The 14,364-nt window shown below is 41.1% G+C and overlaps 1 protein-coding gene across 1 annotated transcript in view; it reads right to left on the bottom strand.

Moving 5' to 3' along the window:
- The window catches only part of scn12aa (sodium channel, voltage gated, type XII, alpha a), a 30,164-nt gene that overhangs the window by 14,495 nt on the left and 1,305 nt on the right, over nucleotides 1-14,364 (bottom strand). Inside the window, 13 exon segments of the mRNA XM_027019691.2 lie at nucleotides 570-926; nucleotides 1,999-2,172; nucleotides 2,726-2,964; nucleotides 3,165-3,243; nucleotides 3,924-4,238; nucleotides 5,011-5,193; nucleotides 5,359-5,556; nucleotides 5,931-6,072; nucleotides 9,102-9,165; nucleotides 9,382-9,624; nucleotides 9,729-9,820; nucleotides 10,777-10,905; nucleotides 12,066-12,155. Of these exon segments, the coding sequence (XP_026875492.2) occupies nucleotides 570-926; nucleotides 1,999-2,172; nucleotides 2,726-2,964; nucleotides 3,165-3,243; nucleotides 3,924-4,238; nucleotides 5,011-5,193; nucleotides 5,359-5,556; nucleotides 5,931-6,072; nucleotides 9,102-9,165; nucleotides 9,382-9,624; nucleotides 9,729-9,820; nucleotides 10,777-10,905; nucleotides 12,066-12,155 (2,305 nt within the window).

The raw sequence follows: 14,364 nt of genomic DNA, 5'->3' as shown, positions 1-14,364 counted from the left end.
ATATTCCTTTACAGAGGACATCACCAGCGTTAACATGAAAAACATTATTGGTGGGTTTGCTTCCTTTAAGTGGCAGTAGATGGTGTTTAGTGGAGTGAATGTTTTTGCAAATCTATGCCAAAGCAGGTGCCACAAGTTGATTTTAGTGCACACTAAACAACCATTTTTTAAACATCTACTTTAACCATAACAGTTGTTTTTTCACTGGGAAACTGCAGACAATCTGGTGATAAGAAAACATTTTCTAATGTCTTCATTACCCCGACCAATCACAGCACAGCACGTAGTTGCTCAACCAGTAAACTAAATACAGAACAGTTGAGTACTTAGATACACTGTAATTGTACAATCAATTTCCACACCAATACAACTGTTCCAGGGTTAATACCAAATGTATTTTTTGCGTAGCAGCTATCAGTTCCAATAATACAAACAAAAGGCTAAAATCCATACTGAAGTGGCAAAATATCATTATCAGCCTATAGCTGACCAAAGAAAACTGACCCAAGGGGTAATGACATACATGTCACCTTGGCAACCTGCACATATTAAGCATGCTAAGGACTCACCACCAAGTTGCCTATCACCATGACCAGCATGAAGACCAGGATGCAGAGTGGCTGGCCAGCCACCTCCATGCAGTCCCACATGGTCTCGATCCACTCGCCGCACAGCACGCGGAACACGATCAGGAAGGAGTGGAAGAAGTCGGTCATGTGCCAGCGAGGCAGCTCGCAGTCCGCACTGATCTTGCACACGCAGTCCTGGTAGCTCTTCCCGAACAGCTGCATGCCCACCACGGCGAAGATGAAGACGATGATGGCCAGCACCAGCGTCAGGTTCCCCAGGGCGCCCACCGAGTTGCCAATGATCTTGATCAAGGTGTTGAGCGTGGGCCATGACTTAGCCAGCTTGAAGACGCGCAGCTGGAAACAGCACATGTGGCAACACCTTACTCTCGAGTAAACAGCACACGTGGCAACACCTTACTCTCGAGTAAACAGCACACGTGGCAACACCTTACTCTCGAGTAAACAGCACACGTGGCAACACCTTACTCTCAAGTAAACAGCACACGTGGCAATACCTTACTCTCAAGTAAACAGCACACGTGGCAACACCTTACTCTCCAGTAAATAGCACACGTGGCAAGACCTTACTCTCGAGTAAACAGCACACGTGGCAACACCTTACTCTCGAGTAAACAGCACACGTGGCAACACCTTACTCTCGAGTAAACAGCACACGTGGCAACACCTTACTCTCAAGCAGTTCACACTCAACTGGTGTGCTGCGGTTCACTGTCAATATTATCTGTTATCTATTATTCTATTCTTATGTTTTATTATCAATATTTTCTATTCATTAATATAAAATTAATTAATAATTAAATTAATTCTATTATTATTTTTTAAGGACTTTTATCTTCAAAAAATGAAGCTCTGTGAATTATTGGAATATACCAATTATATATACTGACTTTTGAGAAAGTTTTTTGTTGTTTTTGACTTTTGCCTACATAGCATTATAATAATTATTAAACCAGGTCATCTGACTGGCACTCACAGTAACTCACAAGATACATTTAGTGTTTCTGTTAAGACACATTAGCAAAATGTTATAGGAATGACCTCAAGCACGAAACTTTTAAGCATTAAAGTAAACCAGTCACGTATTCTCATTATTCTAAAGCACTTTGTGCAGATTCTTTGTACAGAAGAAAACCTGACTTTGGTTCTGCCACCTACACAGCATATGTATAGTCCTATACTGTTCTGTATTTTAATTTGCTGGTGATTAGCCAACCTGCTTTAATCTGCATGGCTTTATTGTTTCTTCGTCCCAATTTCTGTAAATTACTGCTTTTGATGAATGATCACTAGATGCAAATTTTAACAGCTTTTAACTTTTTGGGATTTTGCCAACAGTTTTTGTTGCAGTGCCTTCTCATTGAGACCGGTAACACTTATTATTTTGAGTGCTGTCATGCGATCTTACCAATCTGAATGAGCGGAGCACAGACAACCCCTCCACACTAGATAAGCCAAGCTCCATTAGACTTAAGCAAACGATAATGCCATCAAAGATATTCCAGCCCTGCTGGAAGTAGTAGTACGGATCTAGAGCAACAATCTTCAGCACCATCTCAGCTGTGAAGATGCCCGTGAACACCTTAAGAGGAACAATAAGTTGGAGAACAATCACTGAGACACAGTCACTGAAGAACATGAATTGTGGAAGGTCTTAATTTACAATAAAAGATGGCACAAGTTGAATACTTAGTAAAGTGCTGTTTGCTCAAGATGGATGGAGAAGGGTGTGTATTTGTGCAGATTTTACACAGTTTAGTTAAACAGCTCATTGTCTGGCAGACAGTGATATTTGCTCAGTTAATCTAAATGATGTTTCAGTGAAAGTTCTAAGCTGATCTTTAGAGGTTGCCAGTAATACGCTCTTATAAGCTCTACACACATTATTAACACATACCCTTTAGAATCAATACAATTCCATAATGCAAATCACCTCATCCTCCTACAGAGGATGCTTTGGGAATAAATATACCTTGTGTGCCCAGTAGCAGACCTTATGGTGTAAGTGCCATGATTTATTTATTGAAATGACACAGCATGCACAATTACTTAATGTGGATGTTGTAATTAGACACAACTATGCAACACTTCCTAAGGGCCTTTCCAGAGGTCTGTATTGGGGGTCACATTCTCACCAGATTCCCTATGCTCAGCATGCCGTTGAAGTCGTCTGTCATGGGGTAGTGCTCCAAGGCCATGAAGAGCGTGTTGAGCACGATGCAGGTGGTGATGGCTAGGTCCAGGAATGGGTCCATGACCACGAGCTTCACGCCTGCTCTCAGCTTCAGCCAGGACGGAGAGCACGTCCAGATCAGGGACTTCTTAGCGAAGCCATACCAGCACGGAGGGCACTTCTGATGGGCCTCTTCCAGCTCTGTGATGAAGGTATGAACGAATGCTGGTCATTGTGATTTTGTTGACCGTGAGACTTATGGGAGTTCCCTGTGCACTTTATATCATGGCATGATAGAATACTTTGAATGCTGCCTTAAGCACTATGGCTTTTTTGAGAAACAGGGACCTGGACAGTAACTACTGAGGTGTTTTTGCAAAAATTCGGGCATCATCGCTCACCCTCCATGACGTCACCGATGAAGCTGATGGAGCTGAGGCCTCGCTTCCTACAAGGGGGCAGGGCTTCGATCTGCACCTCCTGTGAAGGTCTGGAGGCTTCAGAAGCACAAACCTAAACACAGCAGCTCTTGTTAGCTACCGCAAATGGTCTACATGGTACATTCAATGCACAGTAAAACGCGTGTAAGACGTACTGACACAGCACATTTCATGATATGTACTGTATGTATATGCATCTGTCTTTCATGCTATTTCTGCGTCAACAAAAACAGCTCAAACATAGGGCATGTTTCTGTTTAATATAGTCCTTAAGTTTCAACTTGTGCATCTCATTTACTAGTACAATTAGTGATCATTGATTTCTGAGTTTGTGGTTTTCCTAAGCCTGTCTAATTTTCTATGACTCCTCTATTAATACTATCGACTGCTGCTGCCAGTACTGATTTCCAACATTATAGATCTGCTAATAAAATGACTTCACCTAATAATTCAACTAACAAAGCTTTGGTTCCCTGGGACTCGGCGCTGGACTACTAGAAAAATGGCTTCTTTTTTTTTTTCTTTTTTTTTTACAATATTGCAGCCTGAAAATAGGTTATATTTGCTTGTACTGTTTTATTATGCTTCTGATATTCCTGAAAAGTACCTTTGAAAGTTAAGTATACCTGAACATCCATTTAATAAAATTTGTCTGCTAAAACTGGCAACTGTTAACACTGCTACACATATCATAATCGAGGACCTTCTGCTTCCGATTACCCCACTGACTGCGTTTTTTCCCTTCACGCTGCAGGGGCCAAGGGGCGTTGGCATGGAGACGCAAGTGCTCACGGTGCACCCGGGCAGAGCGAGGACGTGGGAGCAGTGACTGCACACGCTGCCCTTGCGGCACTTCCGCCCCACCGTCTGCGGCGAGTCCGCACAGCTTCTCCCGTTGCCATGGACGCCAGGCTCGTCTTCCGCTAGGCCAGCCTCGGAGCCGTCACGCTGGTGGAAGGTGGAGACGCTGGCGCTGCTGCCCCGCCGTGTGCTCAGGGGGTGGGAGGAGAAGGTGGCCAGGAAAGGGTGTACAGGCTGGATGGCAAGAGAGAGGGAGTGAGAGAGCAAAGGAACGAAGAACAGGAGTGGCACAGATGATGAAGGAAAAGAACAGAGACAGGAAGGAAGTGTGCAAAAAAAGGTATGTGGCATTGTGAGTTTTGTGTATTTAAAAGACAAAATGGCTACTGTAGTTTGGGCCAGTGGGTTTGAGAAGCATAAATTGCGCCAAGCCTATTTACTGTGCCATGCCTGTTTATTGATGTGTATGAATTTCTGTGTATCTTATTGGCATAATTATGTATCACAGGCACCACATGCACTGTGTTTCCACCTTTTTATATAGTGGAAGATGCCAGTATAATAACATCTGACTCCATAAATGAATACATTTATTTAAAAATAAATAAATAAAAGAAAAAAAACCCCACAAAGTCACTCATAGTATGCAGACATTGTAGCTATGCTCCCTCTAAGACCTCTATGTAAGGGCACTATTGTAATTACTGTAATTGTCTTAGTAATTGTTATTGCCTGAGTAACTATAACTGTAATTTCCTGAGCAATTGCCCAAATAACTGCTATTACCCATAGTAATTGTAGTTGTCTACTTTTTACCTGTTCCTCTTACGGTATTTAATTACTGTAAAATATAGAATTAATAGGGTGGCTGTCAGATTGTGCATAGTAATAAATGGTCTATAGTCTGTAACTACAAATTTAAAAAGTACAAAAATGCACCTATAATATAACTGTACCAAATAAAGTGGCCTGTAAGTGACCTGTGTAAGGTTTTTAAGGTTGTTACCTTCTCATCAAACAGTTCAAACTTTGGTGATCTGAGCTCCATGTCCTCTTCTGTCTCTTCTGACATGGTTCTGTAGGATCTGGACCTGGGACTGCACTCTCTGGAGTCTTTACCACTGATCACAGGCAGAGCCAATTCCTGCAATCGAGCCAGCTCTGCCTCCCTGTTTCGCTTCACCAACGCCTAGTGATAGGGGTTCAAAACATTGTGTCAGCTGGGACGTTCTTTAAATACCATGGTTTTGATTCAGTAATCAGACTGAGCTTAATTCTGTAATCAGTCTTTTCATATATTTATTGTTTTGTTTAATAGTTGGATAACGGAATCGAACACAATTGTGAGTAGTACCCTTTGCTCTCTGCGCAGCTGTTCCATTGCCAGGTGGAATTCCTTCTCTTTCAGCCAGGCCTCAGCGATGGTGGCCTGATTCTGCTCCTCGTAGGCCATGGCTACCACAGCAAGAATCAGGTTCACCAGGTAGAAGGAGCCCAGGAAGATCACCAGCACGAAGAAGACCATGTAGGTCTTACCGGCTGAGCGCAGCGTCTGCCAGGAGGGAGAGTTTCACCTGACAATATTTTTACCAGCTGTGCAACTGTCAGAGCTCTTTTCTAGTCTAGATTTCTAGAGCTCATTATTTATGACAATTGCAGGAAATGTTAAAATTCCTAATTTTCCCCATTCTTTGTGCATCTTTGGGGATAACATAATTCTGAGCTCCCCCTGTTGACGGCTGATACACAGTTGTCTGTCCTGGGTCCTTACTGAGCTGAAAAAACATACCTAGTTGTCTATGCGTGTCAAGGACTTTGCCGAATCATAGTTGACAGACCACTAGTGTAGTGTACTAAACAGGTTTTAGATCTTCACTTGCTCAGAAATGCAATAGTGCATGCAGTTTGGGATTAGTGACAGGCCACCTGGTGGTAGAGGTTCTCCCAGTAGTCTTGGGTCATGAGCCTGAAGAGTGCCAGGAAGGCCCAGCCGAATGTATCGAAACTTGTGTAGCCATAGTTCGGGTTCTTGCCTGTCTTCAAACAGTCAAACCCATCAGGACACTTTCTGCAAGAGGCAATAAATAGTTGCACACTCCAGCAATGAGGGCTTGCTCAAATACTTAGAACAAAGATAATAGAAATGATGCTTTCTGTACAAGAAACAGATCATTAATGAAAGAATACCTTTGTGATAATGTTGCTTTATTGCATAGAAGTGTATATTGTTTCACAGCATAAAAAGAAACATTGAGTTTGAATTTAATAGGGAAAACCTCACACTTGACCCCACATGACATCTACAACTGCATGCACACAGAGGATTAGGAAGTGACAGATGGGTTTTGAGTTGTTTGAAAAATGTTTTCCCCAAGCCAGTGACCTCAGTCTAGCACATCTCTTCGTTAGCGTGGTAGCATTAGGTTTGAGTGACAGGCAGTGTGGAGGACAGAGCTGTGTCAATCAGAGAGGATCATTTAGTGCTGGAACTATCAACAGCTGGGAAGACTGCAGTCCCACTATTAGGGCATCTGTGAATCTCTCACAGCGATAGAGTGGAGACGTAAAGGATAGTAGAGAGATGTAATGGGCAACAGAGAGAGAGAGAGAGAGACATGGAGGGAAAGCAGTTTATGCAAAAATCTAGCAAAACAGTGCTGCCATAATTGTTTTGGTCTGGCCAAAATATTTGAAATGCAAACAAACAAACAAAAAAAGAACATTAGTTTGCATAGCACAGATGTTCACCAATATCAGTTAGGTACTCATAGAAAGGTAATGCACAGTCTGGGATCCAGGTGCAGAGAAGCACTCGCACTGTTACAAAAATGTACTGTACGAATTAAGGAAATGGCAGGAGCCAGGTAAGGGAGAGAGTGTAGAGGTGAAGAGAGCAGGTCTGAACTCCCCGCATTAACACAGGGCTGATGTGTACAGGGTTGCTATGAGGACAGAGGTACTCAGGGTCTCTATAGTAACAGAGGCAGTTGCTGCCGGAGATTGTGGTAAGAGTGTCTCTTGGGTTCAGTGGTTTGTGTATATTTGTGTGTGGGTGTGTGAGAGACTGCTCTGTCAAAGTCATTCCTGCAATCCTTTAAGCTCTGTGATTGCACTGGGTAATTTGATGTGATGTAATTGCCCACTTTTGACTTGAAGTCTTGTTGATTCTCATACAATGACTTATGAGAGCAGATAACCATGTGTCAGTGTTCATGCTTCAAACTTGGTCAATAACATGTTATTCTAAAATGGAAATCACTATATATTAACACAGTGAATAATATGCATAATATGTGTTTACATTAAACATTGTTTAAATTGCAATATGTATTCATTACATTGCAATAAACCAGATGATGTAATACATACTGCATTGCATCGTACTGTTACATCATCCTTTAGATGCCATTTAGATGACAATTAAAGACTTATGATGCCACTCACTGTGCTGACAGTTACAAAACATTTCCATTGCCTGAAAAAATCTCAAACTTTTAAATAAAAAATTAAGAAGCTATTAAAAAGGAAGCATGTGTGTAAGTCTTGCATATCAACCATTAAGAAACTTAATAGGGATCAGAGGATCTTCCCTGCCCTTCCGCGGAGGGCAGTTGGGCAGTTTTCACACTGCCAGTATTAACGCTGACCAGCGCTGCCAATCTGGAATAGAGTAGCACAAGCATGTACAAGCAGAGTTGACACCAACAGCTCTGCTTAGCAAAAGGACAGTTTTATAATAAATGTTTTCATTTCTACACTGTTCTGTAAGTTGAAAACATTCTTCTGTTATGCAGAAAAATCAAACATCAGCTGATTTTGTTCCTTTACCGCCATCATCAATTCATGGCATATCCTGCATATTTTCCCATTCAGAAATTAAGCCTTTATAATTTTGGATAGTGAACTGAAAGAGATTAATTACTGTCCATTGCTGAGTACACAGTATTATTATGTCAGTATTAATTTGCCAAGCAAAAGCAAACATAACTCAGCATGAACAGACAGAAGAGAAGAATATTGTTGCTGGCTGATCATGAATCTTACTCCACTCTAGAAAACTGCCTTAGGCTTTTCATTTAAATACACACACAGTATTTAAATCCTAATTTGTTTAGCATCAATTCATGTTTAAATTCCCAACATTGCATCTTTCAATATCATACCCACATCTGCTTCCAGGGCTTTTTCAAACATCGCTCAGATTTGTAATACTTAACATTCTAACTGACCCAAAACTGCTGAGGATTTAAAATGAAAACAGATGGGTATAGGTAAAACAACCTCTTGCACTAGCCCTGGCAACAGGAACATTGTCCTATGGCTTTTGTTTCCAAGGCGCTCGGATTTGTGAGATTACATAATCGGCAGCACATGTACAGTCGGGCGCATTGAAAGGAGACATGGAACCACAGTATCATTGGACTCAAACCCTATGAAATATGGAATTAAATATAAAATGCTTCGGCCGCACAGAATAAAGTAGTTATCATATGGGTTGTTATCATGAATTAACCCTAGACTCAAAATGATGGCATTTGGGAAAATAACCCTGAAAGTTATCGGTTTGATTAAAGTAATGGTAAACAGCCACTAGTGACTGGAGGATTGCTGTTGTGAATCCCAACTGGCTGACGGAGGAAACCGGCTTTGTGCGAGAAGGTGTCGTCTTCTAGTATCTCCACCAAAAAGAGATGTTTGTTTTTCTCTGCTCCCCACTGCTCCACCCCACCCCACAGGTTCTTAATGGTTCCAGCCTGGAGATAAAACTCAACAGGGTGTTTTGGGATATGTGTAATCTGATTTTAAACAAAAACCAATATGTTTAATTTAGTGTTAGACTTTGATTAAACAGATAATCAGAAAGAAGAAGGCTAACAGTGTTTAGTGGTACCAGGCTTTACTAGAGACAATCTGGGATAAATTCTTAGCTGTTTCTCACAGGTTTCCAAAAACACACTAAAATGTGATCTCTGCTGCTTAGTTTTCGACATCCTTTTACATTCTTTGTTTTGGAACAATAGGCAGGCATGCACACACAGTGCCTAAAACCAAACACAAATAGTCTGGTAGCTTTGAGGAACAGGAGCTCCAACGTACCCAGCATCACTGCTGTATCCGCAAATTAAGGCATCCTTGGCACCTTTGATTATGTAGAAGTTCTCTGAGGAGAAACGGGAAAGTGCAGATATCACCGTCATGTTCTGTGGCACGACCTTCAACAAGCTCCCCCACAAGCGGCGTACTAACATTTTTGTTATCTTAAGACACTTTTTGTCCCTTTTTCTTAGCACTTTGTTAAGCCTGAATATGTGAATGTCAAAACAGAAACAAAGCCTTCTGTTTGGGTCTTTTGGAGCTGTTTGCAAAGATGCCGTACCTTCACTGGTAACAAATTCCTTCATGGAGTGCCAGGTCTTGTTGTTGCATGCAAAGCTCCCATTCCCCGGGTGGGTGGAGTTCACGCAGTGGGCGGAGCTGCGGACGCACTTCTGCCGCAGGGTGCCCATGAAGAGCTGGAGCCCGATCAGAGCAAAGACGCTGAGGCAGAAAACGGTGAGGATCATCACGTCTGCCAGCTTCTTTACAGACTGAATGAGAGCTCCCACAATGGTCTTCAACCCTACGGAATGGACATGAAAACTCAGCACAGTCATGGAGCCATCATCTGTGGATTAGAGAGGCTTAACAGGACCTTGAGCCATGTGTCTTGTGCCTTGCTCTTACCTGGGATCACAGATATGGTTTTTAGGGCTCGCAGGACTCTGAAAGTGCGTAAAGCTGAGACATTGCCAAGATCCACAAACTCTGTCACATATCTATATGGGCCAAAAGTAGAAAACACTTCAGAGCAAACTGCCCCTTTTTAGGAAAAAAAAACATGATATACTATGAAGAACAACAAAATAATTAAATGGCAGAGCCTGGAGAGAATGTACCATCACACTGTTTCAAGTGACTCAGAGCACTTTATGTGAATAAATTTACCCTCACACTTTCTCTCTGGGTTTTTCTGATAGCTAATCCACACTCTGTCGGGTTGTAGTGCTGATTATACAGGTCACTGGACATTCCTTTGACATTCTCTCCCTCTTCCTCAAGCACTCTCTTCTTCTCAAGCCATTTCTTTTCCTTTCACTCTGATTTTGTCACTCTCACACATTTTTTTCTGCCTACAATGCTCTCTGTCTCTATCTGTCAATCATACAATCACACCCTCTCTCACTCCACTGTCTGGTGCCGTTCCTCTCATCTCAGCCTCTTTTCATCTGAGCCTCAACCTCTTCAAGGGCCTTTTTCTATCCAAATATAATGCAGATACCTCTTTGCCACATGTCGAAAAACAGATGCTTGGACCCAGACACTTCCTTTGTCAGCAGGTCACGTTTTCAGCACCGCGAACAGCGAAATGATTCATACAACTTTCGTGAAATGACACCACACTGTATTATTCCCAGCTTTTCACAAGCAATTCAGAAGGCAAGTTATTCGGTATGTAGTCAATGTGTGGTTTTATCTGTGTGCTAAGAACACAGTAAAATCCGCAGTGTAAAATGAACCCCCTATAGAGTTAATTCAGAGTGAAACTTAACGATTGTGGGAGATGCTATTTCAGCTGCTGTCGTTCTCTCCCTTTTAAGGTAACAAATGTGCCTGTGCCTTATTGAAATGAGGCTATTTTGAATAAGATATCCAACGACAGAGATGTAAAAATGTATGATGATGTAAAAATGTCAGCAAGTCACTTGCAGTAGGAGACATAAGACCTACTTACGCCATAATGATGACACTGAAGTCCAGCCAGTTCCACGGATCTCTGAGGAAAGTGAAGGGCCCAGCACAGAAACCTCTCGCCAAGATCTTAATGAGTGACTCAAATGTATAAATGCCAGTGAAGGTGTATCTGAACAAGCAAAAACAAGACAACACGGAGCAAAAAGTAACATCTATACCAGCACTTTGTAAAATGAGGAAATATGGCATAGCAAATGTAAAAACTGAAAGTTAATGCACCACACTGAAATGGAATATTATACTCAGACTCAGGGTGAACATCCTTTAAAGTGGATAAAATCTTTCAACCCAGGTAACTGTTCAGAGTGCAGTTTTTCTTGTTATAAATAGGAAACTTTGTTAAGCATGCAGAAAACACCTCTCTGTAACTGGTCACTTGGAACGTGAAAGGTGGGAGGATGGTCAGGTGCTAGCCAATCAGCATGCCACATGCTCAGTTGCATTCTCTTCCAAATCAGCTCCATGCACACATTCAGTAAACATCAATTCATGTTGCGCTTTGAAGCAAGATATGATATCCATAGGTGTAAGCAGAGGGCAGAGTTAATCTGCCAAAAATTTCAGTATGCCTAATTTAGCCTGAATTACATGGAATCTGGTTCCCATTTCAGTGAGTCTGAGGGCAGGTTGAATTATCCCCCACTTAGGAAACATAGGGGACAACCCAGGAATAAACTTATTAAATACATTTATTAACTTAATATTATTTATGCACAATATATCTATTTTATACATGTGACTATATCCCTTAATAGATTGTCAGATAGTGGCCAGGCAGAAGTATCATTCAAGAGGGCATTCCATTGCAGTGGACCATGCGGTGATACAGTTTGTGTAATTCCAATTTCTTACCGAGACCTTTACTAAACACCGGACAGGACCATCCTAGCAGGGACCACAATGATGAAAACTCACTTTTACAAATCGAAGGACATCTTCATCAGAATATACACTGCAATACTGCAGTCTCTGTTTACGGTCTCTGGATGAATGATATGTCCAGATTTAACCAAATTTCTTCTTTTATTAGTTGCACTGGGCCTATTAGTGGCATTCTTTAAAATGGCATTGATGTTGATGTTTAGAAATGACATTCCCAATAGCTAATTTCTTTAAAAATGAAATGCAGTTACACATAAATAGACTTTCAGTGACAATGCGAGATAAACGTATAGAAATCAACATGTCAGACAACCTATTGTATGTGGCACAGCTATGAGTAATCTCTATTATAAAAGAGCTATAATAAAGAATAAGAGCAATACTCACTCCAGGTACTTGGTCCACTGTGCAGGGTCTGACATTGCCATGAAGAAGCAGTTAGTCAAAATTGTGCACATTATGAACAAGCTAAACAATGTAGTGCAGATTTAAGGAAACTCACAAAAGTTTCACAAAGAGATTACTTTTAAGCATGATTAGGGGCAAGACATACAGCCTTTTCTCTAGACATGGAAAACTCTGAAAAATCTCAGAAACTCTACCAGGTTCTGTATCATTATTCTTTCAGTTGAGACATGCTATGTTCATCAGCAGCAGGTAGTGGTGTACTTTTACATGATGTTTTCTTATTCTTTTCTGGGGAAAACCTGAAAGAATCGGACTTTATATAGGCAGGGGACACTTTAGTCATTTTATCACTGCAAATTCTAACAGCAATGAATTGGGTTGGACTCGAGAGGGATTTCTCAGAAAACAGCAAACAGTGTGAGACAACTCTCACTCTGTTCCATCCTCCTCTTGTCTGAAAGATGTTTTCCAAAAATGCAAAGCCATCCAGCTTCCACCTGCATAACGAGCTAAGAAGAGCTTATTCCCACTCCAGAGTGGGGAGGATAACAGACCTTCCTGGGACAGGGAGTACACTCACAGCAAAATGGAATGACTAACACACGGAGATTAAAGTGTTCTTAACCAGCAAGAAAACATTTTCAGCTTCACCGTGCTGTTTTGGAGTGAGTTATTTTCAACTAATGAACCTGGAATTAAAGTGTAATTTTCTCCAAAACTCAAATAGGCCTAAATAGTGCAAAATAGCTGTATTTTGATATTTTAGACCATAATTCAATATCCTCCATAGGCTTACAACAAAATGAAAGTTAATTTAGTTTCATCAGCTGTTTCTCTACAAGCAGCCAAAAAAAATGCTAGATTGTAGATATTGCTTTATGTAGGCCACATGCTCCTGTTATGCCTTCTGCTGAGGGAACTATAGCGCATTAGTGAGGGATGCCGTTCATTTACTTGTCAGGGCCACAGCCGACGCTTTAAACGCGCACGTGAAGGACCAGTGATGTGCTGCATCCCGGCTCCATTTCGCTCTGACTAAGGTGACTAAGCAGCTGTCACAAGATGCCAAATCTCCTTGTTCTTATTCCATTTAGCAGATTAGAAAGAAGGATATCAGAGGATTTGGGTTACAGTTACAGAGAGAAGTACTACCTAGCTGTTTTAAAAACTGGACTGAAAAAAAAAATCCAATAAAATAATTTGGGGAAAATGTTCTAGTGAATGGCTTAGTGAATGGAACAATGGATAATAGTAACAGCTTGCAACACTGATTCAGTCATTGAACAGTAGGCTTATTAATCAGAAACTTCATTTATGCTATTGATAAAGATGCTTTTTGTACAAGAGTCATTTCTGGTTTAAATAAAGTCCTGAGAGACATTAAAAAGCATGTTTTGATTTAGAAACTTTTTCAATGCTACGTGGAATTCCTGGCATAAAAAAAAGACTAAGATACGATGGCGTCAGCAGGCTGTTGCAGTTGGCTTAGAAGTTACCATGTGCCTTAGAGGTCTGTGCCTTTGGACTGATTTTTATCAGACCAGATCCAGCAGGCTGGCCTTGAAGAGGCATTTTCTCTCACTGTCTGACTCACTGTCTGAGTTCTATGCTAGCAAGCAGTGAGCACCATCAGGGACATTTGGTGACGCGTGTGCTGTGTTTGTTCCCCATCTAGCCCACCTCTGCTTCTTTTAGCTGAGTTGAATCGTTTCATGGGGGTGCGTGCCCTTGCTTAAAATACCATTGTAATAACTTTCTCATGTTAAACAGCAACAATACTTGACTGTGCAGTATCACCATAGGTTGACCATGACAGCAGGCATGTATATTAGCTATTTGCTTAATGTGAAGGATCAAGTACATTTACCAAATCTACCATGTGGACACTGCAGTGAAGTGCGTGGGGGAAAGCTATGTAATAATTATCTTACGTTTTTTAAGGTTAACATTAAAGTCTTTTTATATGAATGACTGTTCGCCATTGCTGAAATGCACATAAAAACTATAATGTTTATTTATTGTTAGCTATAGCTAACTTTGTGTAAACAAAGCACAAAGTAGTCTAATATTTTAGCACTCTGTGCAGTAGATTAGCATATACCAAACAGCAGGCCTCTACGAACTCAAGCATTTTTACAGTAGTAAGAGACCATCCTAAAATGTTTCCCTCAAAAAAAGTTCCTAGCATTTTGCAAATTTAAGTATATTCCTGCATTACTTTACCCATAAGCAGTTACAGATTAAATAAACATAAAAATATGTATAAAAATACGTAGAC

The sequence above is a fragment of the Electrophorus electricus genome, chromosome 7, assembly GCF_013358815.1.
Source record: "Electrophorus electricus isolate fEleEle1 chromosome 7, fEleEle1.pri, whole genome shotgun sequence".
Lineage (NCBI taxonomy): Eukaryota > Metazoa > Chordata > Actinopteri > Gymnotiformes > Gymnotidae > Electrophorus > Electrophorus electricus.
The sequence above is the reverse complement of the archived record's forward strand: the minus strand, read 5'-3'. Positions and strand labels throughout refer to the sequence as shown.